At 35.2% G+C, this 14,634-nt stretch overlaps 1 protein-coding gene and 1 pseudogene across 2 annotated transcripts in view; one reads left to right on the forward strand and one right to left on the reverse strand.

Annotated features, from left to right (window-relative positions):
* Nucleotides 1-13,495, reverse strand: part of LOC120163530 (ribonucleoside-diphosphate reductase large subunit-like) — a 29,727-nt gene extending 16,232 nt beyond the window's left edge. The window contains exons 1-17 of one of the 2 annotated variants that reach the window (XM_039173449.1): nt 13,268-13,495; nt 13,128-13,189; nt 12,950-13,037; nt 12,211-12,474; nt 11,864-12,104; nt 11,708-11,784; nt 11,405-11,575; nt 11,233-11,325; nt 10,792-10,941; nt 10,613-10,699; nt 10,323-10,487; nt 10,119-10,238; nt 9,731-9,933; nt 9,501-9,650; nt 9,238-9,385; nt 9,047-9,130; nt 8,843-8,958 (exon numbers count right to left, since the gene is read on the reverse strand). In XM_039173449.1, coding sequence (XP_039029380.1) covers nt 8,869-8,958; nt 9,047-9,130; nt 9,238-9,385; nt 9,501-9,650; nt 9,731-9,933; nt 10,119-10,238; nt 10,323-10,487; nt 10,613-10,699; nt 10,792-10,941; nt 11,233-11,325; nt 11,405-11,575; nt 11,708-11,784; nt 11,864-12,104; nt 12,211-12,474; nt 12,950-13,037; nt 13,128-13,189; nt 13,268-13,495 — 2,421 coding nt within the window. In that variant the 3' untranslated portion in view covers nt 8,843-8,868. Of the gene's footprint in view, nt 1-8,813; nt 8,959-9,046; nt 9,131-9,237; nt 9,386-9,500; nt 9,651-9,730; nt 9,934-10,118; nt 10,239-10,322; nt 10,488-10,612; nt 10,700-10,791; nt 10,942-11,232; nt 11,326-11,404; nt 11,576-11,707; nt 11,785-11,863; nt 12,105-12,210; nt 12,475-12,949; nt 13,038-13,127; nt 13,190-13,267 lie in introns of those variants that run through there. The other variant, XM_039173447.1, reaches the window with a different exon arrangement.
* LOC120163561 lies at nt 6,574-7,505 on the forward strand (annotated as a pseudogene).
* Nucleotides 13,496-14,634: the final 1,139 nt, after the last annotated feature.

Raw genomic sequence — 14,634 nt, forward strand, 5'->3', positions numbered from 1 at the left:
GTGCGTTCCTACCTCCTAGGTCAATATTTCCATCTTGATCCGGATTACATAGCCAATGCCTTAGGCTTGGACAATGAAGGTTTATCAAACGAAAAACAAGTTTTAGGCTCACGATATAAACGGAATGATAGTGCAAGTGTTTTAGATCTCCATGAGCGTTTTCTTCATCTTATGATCACTTGGTGGTTTCGACCATCCGGGGGTCGTTATTCTACTCTTAGAGCTTTAGACCTTTGGTGGTTGCATTGTTTTGAAAACAATATAAAAATAAACCTTTCCGAGATTATCTTTGCTGAAATCGTTGAAACCGTTAACTTAGTGCCAAATAAGAAACTCTGTTCTTCACTAGTTTACGGTTGTATCCTTAGTAATCTCTTTTCTAAAGCCGAACTCCGAGTTGGTCTAGATGCCTCATTTCCTCTTAAGAAACAAATCAATCTTCTTTCTTTAACAAGAGCGGGATGGGTCAAAAATAAGGAAACCGGTGCATGGGTTCGATCTTCTACTCCGGGAGCTAGTTCTTCACAAGCTCCACCCGAAGCTGACGAAGATCCCGAGTTTGAACAATTAATGAGGGATATCGATGAAGCTGAAGAAGAACCTGAACAACCCAAGGAGCACGCACAACAATCGACTCAAATGCCTCCATATTTTAAATCCTTTATGGAGACATTTGATTTCCGTTATGCGACAATGGATTCGCGCTTTTCCTCTATAGAGTCTCATTTATCCACAATGGGAGCTCAACAATTAGAGATTCTTCAGGAGATGCGTGCAAACAATGAAGCAACCAATGCTCGTATTAATGAACTAACTCGTGAAATGGCTGCTATGCGAGCCCGTTTTCCTCCTACCGATCCGGATGTTTGATTATGTGTTTAGTTTTAAGACTTTGAACAAAAAGAATATTGTTTCAACATTTTGGATATTTTGGATTGTTTGATTTTGTGGATTGTTGGATTTTGGATTTATGAATAGTGTGAACTTATATGTTTTATTCATTTTTGCATCATCATTAGCAATATGACCAATTTTGCCATATCACATTATTTATGAATATTGATTTATGAAACTAATGGCTAACCTCTCTTTTGATTGTGATCTTAGCAGCTTAAGCTTATAATTAATAAATCAATTGGCTAAATGATTTCAAAACCTTGTTTTACAATGTCTTTTTGATTTAACAAAAAGGGGGAGAAGAATAAGTGTTAAATGTTTAAGTGTTAAATGTTTTACTTGATAAATTGAAGAAGTATTAAAGTAAGGGGGAGTAATTTCAAAACTTGATTTCAAAAATCTTAAAATTACTAAAATGTTTTGTTATATCAAAAAGGGGAGATTGTTGAAACATTTTGATATTTCGATATAACAAATTAAGTTAAATGGATTTTAAGATTTTCCAAATGATTTTCTAAGTATATTCGATATAACTATTCGAATATCAAAACATTACTCCAAATATTTCAAAAATCATTTTTTATCCTTACTTAAGTGTAAAATTAAGTTTTAATCATAAAACAATTTCAAAATAATTTTACAAAGTATTTCGAATCAATTCAAAGCCAAAAATTCCAGATTGCTCAGAGGGAACCGATTCCCCCCCATAGGAGGAACCGATTCCCCCTGAATGGTTTGGCTCCGAGATTTCCAGAATGCTCGGAGGGAACCGATTCCCCCATAGGAGGAACCGATTCCCCCCTAAACAGTTTTGTTCCGAGAATTCCAGTATGCTCGGAGGGAACCGATCCCCCCCAAGGGGGTACCGATTCCCCCTTTGTACAACGGTCGAAATATTTGAATTTTACACTTAGGAACCGATTCCCTTCAATGGGGAACCGATTCCCCCCACACTCCAAGCTGTTTTATTAAATGTTTTTACACTAAAACGGCTATAATATCTTCTCTAATCATCCCCAACGTTCAGAAGTGATCCAAGGTGTATTTAAGCAAGCTTAGAAGCCATTGATCAATAACAAGAAACATCAAGCAACTAGAATCAAGAGAGAATCAAAGAGAAAGCATCAAACCTCAAGTTTGAGCATTTCAAGCCTATTTTCATTCAATATTCATTTTGCTTTCAAGAACACTTTTTGTGCTCAATTGTATTCATCTTTGAGTGTTCTTTTCTTTGTTCTAGAATTGTGCAAACATCTTACCTTGTGAGGTTTTCTTGTAAGTTTGCAAATTTGTAATCTTCTCTTTGAGAAAAGAGTGTTCTCAAGAGTTGGGGTATACTCTTGAGGGAATTGTAAGGTTATCTCTTTGGCCTCAAAAGAAAGAACAAATTAGTGAATTTGTTGGAAAATCCTTAGTGTGGATAGCTAAGGTAGTGGACGTAGACTTTGTTTGAGAAAGTTTAAGAAGGTTTAACCACCTTGAGACGATCCTAGAAGAAGCTCTACCAATTCCCGACACAACCGAGAAGATGGCCTCCACCTCCGGCTCGTTCCACATGGAAGACTCCCTACCAACAGACAAGCCTCCATACTTCAATGGAGACAACTATCATCATTGGAAGAAATTAATGAAGGTATTCATCCAATCCAATGATCTTGATGTATGGGAGATAATCGAGAATGGCTACTCTTCTCCAAAGAAGAAGGAGAAGAAGCGGAGTGACAAAGAACGGAAGAAAGCTCAACTTAATGCCAAGGCCATGCACATGTTGTTTTGTGCATTTGGTCCTGAAATCTATGAAGGAGTTTCTTCATGTTCAAGTGCCAAGGAGCTTTGGAATAAGCTCAAGGAAATCCATGGAAACAAGAAAGAAGAACCAACAAAGGTGGTGTCTCTAATGGCTTATGAAGAGCCCGAGGTATCTTCTAACTCAAATGAATTTAATTCATATACATTTGATGAGTTACAAGATGCTTTTAATAGGTTATATTCGGAGTTTGAGACCATGAACTCCAAATATAAGAAAATGATTTCAAAATTTAAAATTGAAAACGATTTTCTTTTGAAAACAAAAATAGATTTTGAAAGCCAAAATGAAATGTTGAAAAAGGATTTAGAGCTTTCAAAAATAAAATTGATAGTTTGAAAAACAAAATTTTGATTTAAAAGTTAAGCTTGAATGCTTAACAAAAGAAAAAGAAATCATTTTAAATAATTCATTTAGTTCAATAATGACAATATGCTCACATTGTCATTATCATGGTCATTTGGAACATACTTGTCCTTTGAAGAAAGGAAAACGTTTTAAAATTAGGCAAGTATGGGTTCCGAAAGGAACAAGGGGCATTGAAACTAACGTTCAAGGATCCAAAGCAATTTGGATACCAAAATCTACTTAAATGTCTCTTGTAGGTGTGTGGGAGCAATGGTGATGAGAGTGATGATATTCAAGATGCTCTAGCCACACATGAAAAAGGAATGGGTAACTTCTAAGCTTAATGCTTTTAATTTTGGTTATTTGGTTGCTCATTTGATTTTAAGCATGCATGAGTTTTTGTTTTAAATGATTATGCATCATTGTTTTAATCTCATGTATGTTGAAAAGATGATTATGATGAACATTTATTTTTGAGAATTTTTAGTTCATCATAATGAATTTTGGTCAAAATTGATTTTAAATGCTAATGATATCTCTCTCATAATTGATATCAAATTTTAAAATACTTTGATTTTATAAATTTAAATTTTTGACCTAAATTTGAATGTTTATGCATGTGGTTTAAATGAAAATTATATCTCTCTAACAATTGATATCAAATTATTCAAAATGCATAACATTTTTGGAAAACTTTATGCAAATGCACTTAATTTTAACAATTGGTATTAATATCAAATTTCAAAAATTGATATTGCATAAAGTATTTTAGACTTGGATATATTGAATTTCATGTGCTACAAACATGTTTGTTATTCTTTTTAGAAATTCAATATTTTGTTTAAGTGTCAAGATCTTAAAAGCTTAATTTTGTTTGGAATACATTTATTGAGGGGGAGCTTTGATTTTTCAAATGATTTTTAAATGTAAAATTTACTACTTACTCTCCAAAGTTATTTTAAACTTCAAAGATCGAATTATTTTTGATATAACAAAAAGGGGGGAAGTTTAGTTTGAAAAATTCAATTTCTTAATAAAAAAAAATTCAATTTCTTAATGAAAAAGGGGGAGCTTAACATTTTCATATGTTTTCCAACAACTAGTATCTTTTTCATTAAACATTTTATTAAGGGGGAGTTTTTGCCAAAAACAATTTTTCAAATGTTTTGTTATATAAAAAAGGGGGAGATTGTTGAACTATGTTTCGATATAACAATTTAAGGCAAAATGGTTTTTGGACTTGAATTGAATTTACAAAATAGTTTTTGGACTTGAATTGAATTTACAAAATGTTTTTGGACTTAATTGAATTTATTCAAAATTTACAAAAATAATTCAAAGTTCTTTTAATTTAAAATTGAGCACAAAAATTCCAGTTTGTAAAAGGGGAACCGATTTCCCCCAAGGGGGTACCGATTCCCTCACTGTTCATCAGCCCAACGGTCATAATATTTGAATATTATGAAGGGGTATCGATTCCCTATGAAGGGGTACCGATTCCCCCCATTCTGGGCAGCCTTTTTGAGTAGAAAAATCATTCCCAAACGGCTCCAAAACATCCCCAACGGCTAGATACGACTTCAAACTCATTCCAAGCTATAAATACAAGCTAAGGACACTTGAAGAAGAAAGAGAACAACTATCCAAGCAATCAAACACAAGAGAAGAGTTTTTCAATCTTATTTCATCTTTCTCTTGTAAATATTTTGTTCTTGTGATGTAAACACCTACCTTAGAGAGGTTTTCTTGTTTTACACTTATTATCCTTTTGTAAAGGGGAAAGGTTATAGCTTAGCCCGTGTAAAAGCTAGGGAAAGGTTCTAGCTTAGCCCGTGTAAAAGCTAGGGAAAGGTTCTAGTTTAACCCGGAAAAACTAGGGAGTTGTAAGGTTATCTCTTTGTCCTCAAAAGAAAGAACAAATTAGTGAATTTGTTGGAAAATCCTTGGTGAGGAGCTAAGGTAGTGGATGTAGACTTTGGTTGATAAAGTCGAACCACTCTAAATCGTTGTGCAATTTTCTATCTTTCAATCTCCTTACTCCCTAAACACAAAACCATTCCGACCCCTCTTTGCAAACTGTTTCGGTTGTCGATTCGAGCTTCCGAAAATCCTAACAATCTTTAAGGTTTGGCAACATTTTGAAGGGTCGTCGTAGGGGTGTTCTTAGTTGTTTGGCCACCATTCGACGGTAGCCAGAGCTTGGCTAACCCCTTCGACGGTGGGTAAAACAAAGAGAACCCAGATAGAGTTTTTGCTTTCTTTTTTATAAAAAAGGGAAAATGAAGCAAATGTGGGTTTGTTGCCGTTTAGGGCATTAGAGTTTTGGGGAGCTGAGGGGTTGTGCGAATGATTTATCCCTTACCGAGGACATGATCTCTGATAGGAAAGTATGGAGACTTAAGACCAGGATTGTCGAGTAGTGTGGGTCACAGCCATAGGGTGCAACATCTCTGTCTTCTTTTTAATGCCTTTGTAGTAATTTCCATGACTTCTACTTTTTATATGTTTCTGTCATTGGAATCTATGAAGGCTTAGAACTATGGTAGCGGAGTACTTTTCCTTAGTTTAGGTTTTTAACCTATTTGACTTTATTCCTTCTCGTAGCTTGCTATCGCTGACTTCTGTGTATCCTTCTCTTCATGTTTCCTCTTTTTAAATTTAGCCGGGACTTACGTTTCTGTCTATATGCAGAGATTTTTACGCATGAATTTATTTGCAGGGATTACTTCTCATTACAGACGCGCATATGAAAACTACATATGAAGATTGTTCAACTATGTAATTATTTATACATGAATTGTATTATATCTCTATTTTTAATTTTCTTACTACTGGAGGTCTTCCACGGAAGCTGCTCTCAACCTGGCGTTGGGGGCAGCCTACTACCCTACCTCCCCCTTATCCCATTGCATATGGGAATAGGGTTTTGTTGTTGTTGTTTCAGTTTTTTTAATGGTTTTTCCTTTAATGGTCCCTATACTTTTTGATTATTGTATTTAGGCCCCCATGTTTTTGCTGCTCTACGTTTTAGTCCTTTTTTATATCTATGTATGTTCCAAAATAGGACTTAAAGGGATTTTTTTATGTATAACTTAGAATGCTTAATATTAAATCATTTAGCATAAATTATTTAGGATGATTCACTATTGCCATGTCACCATTAGAATTGCATAGCCATCGATATTTCCTGACGTTTCATCAAAGAGGTTCCTTGCAACATTTGTACAGAAGATAATAACGGGAACAATGATAAGCAGTAAGGTGACAACCTGTGACTTAGCATCTGGACCAAATATCAACCTCCCTTGAAAATAAATTTCTGCAAGATGAAGCCAAAATAATATATATGTGTGTGTATGCGCGCGCAGAAAAAGTCCACAAATTAGGGTAATGCTGATAAATATAATAACTCAGGATCGTAACACAAGGGTTTCTACTTTCTAGATATCGAAACATACGAGTTTCTAAACACGTATCTAAGCACTTATGTACATGTATCTAAATATGCAACATAGACAAATATGCTTTCATGCGTGGAGCGATTTTATCACCATTGTCCTTGGGTAGGCCAGTGCATCGGATTGGTATGTTCGTCCCACTTTTTAAGTAGTTGACTATTTGCTTGCTGAAACCAGTTTGTTACCTTCAAATCTGTTGCCAAAGAAACAGGAAACTGAAGTAGTGTAAATGATGTTGATAACACCATCATTGCAGGAAAGACTTGCTCAATTATTGTATAGTAGTTTGTCTTAACTTTTTACTCTTTATCTATATGCAGCAGAACTACCTGTCATTCTTTCTGTTCATTTCGTCATCGACCATCCTCTACATCTTCATCCTTCCAATGCCTGCCTTGAACATAAAATTCCTTGCCGATGACTATGGAACGGTGAGGAAGGCAATAAAAGAGTCCCCGCTTTCAGTGGTACTAATGGTTTTTTGCTTCATTTTCCTTTGGTTTGTTGGAGGACTTACCTGCTTCCGCTTGTATCTTATTGGCACCAACCAGGTGAGCATCATGTTATCTGTAAATGCTACAAGCCAACTGGTAAATTCATATATTTGAAGAAGGATTATAGTTTGAATATTCATCATATGTGTCCTTTCTGATATTTATTTCAGACCATGTGTGAGACATTTTGGATTCTGTACCAAGGACAAGGACTAGCAAGACCCCGAGTATACGATTGTGGTTGCTTCAACAACTTCCGACAAGTATTCTGCTCCAAGATAAAGCCTTCGAGAAACAACTTTCATGCTTATGTACAAGAAAACGAAACAGGGTTTGGCCGGGGCATTAACTCAGGAGAGGGACACTGATGAGAAAAAGTCGAAGATGACCGAGAAATAGGGGGTGACCTTCTCAAGATATCCCAACGCCGTGAAGCTGAAGATGTTTAAGAGCAACCTCAACAAGCAGCAGCAGCAACCAAATCCCTTAGCTGAGTTCCTTTGGGATTTAACAAAATACAAAATCAGAAAAGGGTGGCTAACTTAGCTTTGCCTACAAATCCAAAGGGCATTGGTAGCAAAAGAATTTTGAAAGCACTAGCGCTGATTGTTTCAATTTTGAAAGGACTAACACTAGCACTGATTGTTTTCTCACAGGTCATATGAATGCAGTGCAAATCGAATTAAATACAAGGATGAAATCCCAATTAACCTATTGAAATACCCAGCAAGTACAATCCATATTTTCATCTCCACATAACACCATGTGCGATTCTGACAAGTAAAACATATATTCACCACCAACACAATTAATCGATATTTTTTTTAATTTTTATCGTACACACATGGTACAGATTGTTCGAAACTTTCTGAACCAATTGTTATCGTACATACATTGTACGGATTGTTTCTTGAACTTAAGACCTCTAAGAAAAACAAAATTTAAATTCACTTAAAAGTTACACTATAATAATAAAAGTAATGCATAGACACAACAATGTATATAGACTCTAATAAGACTACCAACAGATAGTCTCACCGAATAAAAATCTTTATCATACAAAATCAAGGTATCCATATCTTATAATCACTGTCCAAAAATCAACTTAACTACAGATAAATAAACATTTTACCAAAGAGTTAATCAAAATTGCTCAATTTGATAAAAAGTAATATTCCTTCTCTTTCAAACACACTGAGACAAAGCATTGTTGTCATTCTTTTTATTTTTTAAAATAAGAGTAAATTAGCACACCAATAAACACAAACTACATCACATAAATAAACTAATATAACACAACACAAACTCAAAAAGAACAATTCAAAAATTAAATGATTAAATTATTTTTTAAAAAAAATTTAATGACCAAAATAAGGTTAAAAAGAAAGTTGAATGATAAAAATTTGTAATTTACCCTTAATTTAATCTAAAAATTAGCTATAGAAAAATACATTCATTTAAAACCTGATAAAAAAAACTCTCCTAATATTCTAGTTTTTTCTTCTTTTTTTATTTTTGCAAAAAGAAACAGTAACCGTTTTGTAATTTCGGGGGTCTTGCTTCACTCATGTTGTGTCAAGTCAAATCAGTTAGCTTCTTTTCTCTGTCAGATCCATCAGCTTCTTTCAAATTTCAATGCTTTAAAGGGAACTACTACTAGTTTATAGATTAAAGCAAGCTTTAACATGTAATTGCCATTGATAATCCAAAATATTGCAACCTTCGTATACCAAAAACCATTACTATACTATACAAACAAACCATCTGTTCAGACTTCTGAACTTCACACCAAATTGCTTTTCTTACACATGCATACTTTCCAAAAGCTTCAAAAAGTGAATCGACCACGGTCCTTTGAAGTTGCTTAGCTCCCGCAAGACATGCACTCCTCGCCATTAGTTAGGGAACACACCATTTGTGCCGTTTTTGTTTCGTTATCTACCTTTGGATTTTCCTACATTACCAGAAATGGCAAGCTTGTTATCAATACATATCTCAAATAAACTGATATTGCAATGATGGTTTGAACCTATATTCATTACCTTAAGCATGGATGTATCCACAGTGAATTTGATTGCATCAGCCGCAGCACGAGATCGTAGATAATACATTCCCGTCTTCAGACCCTATATAATCGAGAATATATCAATCTAAACTGTGTGAATCAGTAACCTTTTACCGGACCAGTGGCATTTACGTTTGTTTGATCACAGTGAAGACAAACTTCAAATACCTTAGACCATGCGTAGAAGTGCAAGGAAGTTAGTTTTCCAAAATTAGGTTGGTCCATGTGTATGTTCAAGCTTTGGCTCTGGTCTATGAAGCATCCACGATCAACAGCCATGTCAACCAGTGTTTTTTGCTTGATTTCCCAAACAGTCCTAGTAAATTAAAATGAAACATAAACCTTAGTTTCACTGTTCACTGTAAATGGTAAATAAGAGAAAAAAGAATAGAGGACTTGGCCCCGGTTTAGAGAAAGGCCATTGAAAATACCTGTAAATTGCTTTCAGTTCATGAGGTATATCTGCAATATTCTGAACAGAACCATCTGCATGTATTATGTTGTTCTTGATGACAGGAGACCAGAGACCCATCTCAGTTAAGTCATGAAGAAGATGCTTGTTTACCACAACAAACTCCCCACTGGAGGTACGAAACAAAATGCTCTAAGCAATTGACAACAAATCAATGCAAGGGATTATTAATGGGAAATGAGTACATACCTCAAAACTCTACGGCTATATATATTGGAAGTATATGGCTCAAAGCATTCATTATTTCCAAGAATCTGACTAGTGGAAGCAGTCGGCATAGGTGCTATCAAAAGTGAATTTCTCACTCCGTTCTTAACTATCATGTCCCTAAGAGCGGTCCAATCCCATCGACCTGAAGGAGTAACACCCCACATATCTGGCTGAAGAATGCCCTGAAATTGAACAAACAACTCACAGTGAGCAAAACAGATCAATAAATGAGAATATAAGGCATTACAATTTGCAATTTGTAATTTGTTTCTAAATAAATAAATAAGGCATTACAATTTGCAATAAAATTGAATGACTAAATCTAATTTCTTTGATTGCACTTTAAAGAACTGTCAAAATCACCAACCTTACTAACAGGACTCCCATTATATGTCTCATAGGGGCCTTTTTTCTCTGCTATACTCGAAGAAGCTTTCAGAGCATGGTAGTATATGGTCTCAAATATATCCTTGTTCAGCTGCTGAGCCTGAAATTGAAAACCAGAAAAATATGATAAAACTAAATAGGGTTGAAAGGTATACCAAATCAATGTATTGGTGATCAAATCTACCTCGGGCGAATCAAAGGCAATGCCAAGTAAGATGAATGTATCTGCAAGCCCTTGAACTCCAATACCAATGGGTCTATGACGCAAATTTGATCTTTTAGCAGTTTCAAAAGGGTAGTAATTGACATCAATAATTTTGTTAAGATTTCTGGTTACAATTTCAGTAACCTGACACAACATCCCAACAAAAGGAAATCACAATCATAATAATATTAACAGCAATAATATTACATTCAATCCATCTCAAATATGTGCTAGATGGATGAGTACATTTGTAAGGTAAAGAATCAAACCTCTACAAGCTTGTCAAAGTCAAAAAATCTATTATGAGAACCTCTACTCCCAACAAGCTTAGACGGATGAGACTCTAGTGGAACTCCCTGAAGAGAAGATAAGTAATAAGGCTAACTATGTAAATATGCAGACCCTAGGGAGCAACTATCCAAAACGTTTAAAACTATGCATCACTTGCCTTTTCCCTCACATATCTAGGCAGTGCAATAGATGCCAGATTGCAAACAGCAGTTTCCGTTGGACTTGTGTATTCTATTATCTCAGTACACAAATTTGAAGATTTAATGGTGCCAAGATTTTGCTGGTTGCTTTTTCTATTGCAAGTATCCTGAAATAAAAGCAAGGGGAAAAAGGGTTCAGATTCATGATACTCGTCATCAATGGTGGATCCATAAATATTTTTTTACGCTTTCACACATAGGCTAACAACACAATTTTTGAATGGGGTGAGCACAACTAAAATTTCAAGATGGGCACCATCAATAACATAAGAAACTAACCAAAGAAAATTCAAATTCCGGCATGGGCACGTGCCCACCCTCAACTATATGTGGCTCCACCACTGCTCATCATACAACATAAATGCACAATAAAATACAAATCTTTTTGGACAAATCACCTTAAATAGCATGTAAGGGGTACCAGTTTCTATCTGGGATTTCAGGATCTCAAACCACAGGTTCTGTGCTTGGACAACCTTCTTTGCCTTGCCCTAGATGTTAAACGGAAACTTTCAGTAACTATTTTTTATCTGTTGGAAAAAGGAATAACAAAAGTACAACAGTATTAACCTCTCTTTCATATTGAATATACAGCTTTTCAAATTCTTCACCCCAACAATCTGCCATCCCTGGAGCCTCATTAGGACAGAATAATGACCACTGTCCATTATTCTCAACTCTTTGCATAAAAAGATCAGGCACCCAAAGGGCATAAAGTAGATCACGAGCCCGGTGCTCTTCCTGTAGATACAAAATTCAGACATTATTTGATATAATATAATATTATACATTATTGCAGAAAAATACAAATTTTAGAACTTAACAACCAAACATTACAGCCCATGCAAACAAATTCAGGCAATATAAAAGTACCTTTCCATGGTTCTTCCTCAGATCTAGAAACTCAAAAATGTCAGCATGCCATGGCTCCAAATACACAGCAAAAGCACCTAAAAAAATCGGCAGCACCATTTTTAACAAAAAGAAAACCGACAATTTTCATAAAACATCATAAAGAATCAAGTATACCCTTTCTTTTTCCCCCTCCTAGATCAACATATCGAGCAGTATCATTGAACACCCGCAGCATTGGGACAATTCCATTAGATGTACCATTTGTTCCACGAATATAACTACCTGTGGCCCGAATGTTATGAACTGAAACACCAATACCTCCAGCTGATTTGCTGATAACAGCACACTCCTTCAAAGTTTCATATATTCCTTCAATACTATCATCTTTCATGCACACCAGGAAGCAGCTGCTCAACTACCACAACACAATCCAAAGAGAACTAATCATGTAAACAAAGGAATTGAATAAACAATGGAATTTGAGTAGGGGAACTCAATCTAGTCTTTTTTACACAACATACTTGAGGCCTTGGAGTTCCAGCATTGAAAAGTGTGGGAGAAGCATGAGTGAACCATCTTTGAGACATCATATGATAAGTTTTTACAGCAGAATCAATATCATCCTTATGGATTCCAACGGCAACTCTCATTAACATGTGTTGAGGCCTTTCTATAGCCTTCCCTTGAACCTTCAAGAGATAGGACCTTTCAAGGGTTTTGAAGCCAAAGTAATCATAGTCAAAGTCCCGATCATATATGATCTCACTATCCAACCGATCAACATTCTGCAACCAAAACAATTATACACAAAACTATACATATAAAGCACATTACAAGAAAAGGGAAACAAAAAAAGCCCAATTAAATATTGCAAATATAATAACTATAAATAAGATGGTACCAAGTGGGGAAAAAAATTAAAGAACGAACCCAACAACCAAAATAAATCCAAACACACTCTGCCTTTCATAAAGTTGCTGCTGCAATGATGTACATAAAGATTACGAATGGTGTGGGTTTTGCAAAGCCGTGATCTTCACATTCCAATCAGATTGCTTTTGAATCTCCTGTATTTCATTTCTATTATCATGTAAAAATGTTGAAAGCCACTCAATTTTGACGATTCTTCAAAAATGCAAAAATTAAACCATAGCTTAGGTCTAATGTTTAACATGTTCTGAAATTAAATATTTCAACGTCAATCAACACCTTCCAAATAAAGGGAAGAAAAAGAGGGAAAATAAAAGATGATCACAGCACCTTCATGATGATCTCGTAAACATCATCAGCAATCAAGGGAGCCTTCAGGCCAGATCTCTCATTCAAATGATTGTACATGATTTTAATCCTACATTTACAACCCACCCGTTCTCAAAACATCAATCATCTACCTCCCACAGAGAAAGAAGCATTATAACTTTAAATTGAAAACACTTACGTCTCAGAGAATGATTTCTTAGTATTCTTATGCAAATTAGAAACAACAATCCTAGCCGCCAACTGCAATCACACATTTTAATCAGTAAAAATTATACATGTTTTGAAATTTAAACTCCAAAAAAGAAAAATAACCCTTACGGAAGCATAATCAGGATGGCTAGCGGTCATAGCAGCAGCAGTTTCAGCAGCCAATTCATCAAGCTGGCTAGTAGTAACCCCTTTGTAAACACCAGCGCAAACCTTCTGGGCGACGAGCACGGGATCACAGTGGTCGGTGCTAAGTCCATAGCTCAGCTTCTTCAACCTGGCAGTGATCTTATCGAAATGAACCGCCTCTTGCCTTCCGTCTCTCTTAACCACATACATGACTTTGTTTAATTTGTTAATCTTTCCGCACTCTCTGTGAGGAATTTGGTCGAACAAGGTTGGAGCTTGAATACAAATGGGACCCAGAGCAAGTAGGATATAGAGAGTGGCGGGGGAAAACCCTACAAAAGTTTTTGAGATTAGGGATTAGGTTTCCCTCGCGATTAGAGTTTTTTTTAAGTTTCCCGCCAATAATGGGCGACGATCGAATTGCCCTTGTTGCCTCCCGATTGGCGCGGGTAAATGGTAGAATAATAGATGTCGTGCGGCGCTCCACGTTTTATTTATTTTTCAACATAAATGTTAAAGAGTGCGAAGAAAGTTTCAAATCTTAAGGTTAAATTTTAGTTTTCATCCCTCTATTATGCTTACAATTTTTTATCCCTCTATTATGCTTACAAATTTTTTTCATCCCTCTATTACGCTTAAATTTTTTTAATAGTCTAAGACGCAGAATTCTAAGGAGCAATAGTGTAATATCAGGCTAAAAAACACTGTAACCGAAAATATCTAACGGGAATTAATGAAATAGGTTAAGCGCTATCGGAAATATTAAAGTAAGCGTAGTATATTAAGTTTCAAGTAGTTTAGGGGAAAAATGGCTTAACCGGGTAACTTATGTTCCTGGTAGGTATCGATATGTAGAAAAATATCGATATTTTCGATTTTTATAATAGTTCAGAGTGGAACTGATTTTTAGTATAGCGACTAACTTATAACATTAATGTGTGAAGAAATAAGGCAAGAAGAGCTTAATTTATGGTAACATTTGAAGTCGCAACCTAAAATATTATTAAAATGTATAACATTAACGATTTTTTAATTATGTTGTGACCCTAAGAAGGTCAAATTCTAAATTGCAACCATTATCATTAAAGTAACATATAACTTTTTCGATCGATGAGTACAATGTTTTTAGTTGCAAACCAATTATATCGATAGTTCCCCCCGAGTATCGATATTTTTGAATTGTAAAAACAAGGGAAAGGATAATGATATTTAAAAGTATCGGACTTGTGCACATATTTCGATACAAATGTAAAAGTATCGAGTATTTATACACAACATAAGTGGTTTAGTTAAGGTAAAGGCAAGAATCAGAGAGCAGAAGAAGGGGGTTTTCATCTTTAGAATTCGTT

Source organism: Hibiscus syriacus, unplaced genomic scaffold (assembly GCF_006381635.1).
Source record: "Hibiscus syriacus cultivar Baekdansim isolate YM2019G1 unplaced genomic scaffold, ASM638163v2 tig00111463_pilon, whole genome shotgun sequence".
Classification (NCBI taxonomy): Eukaryota; Viridiplantae; Streptophyta; class Magnoliopsida; order Malvales; family Malvaceae; genus Hibiscus; species Hibiscus syriacus.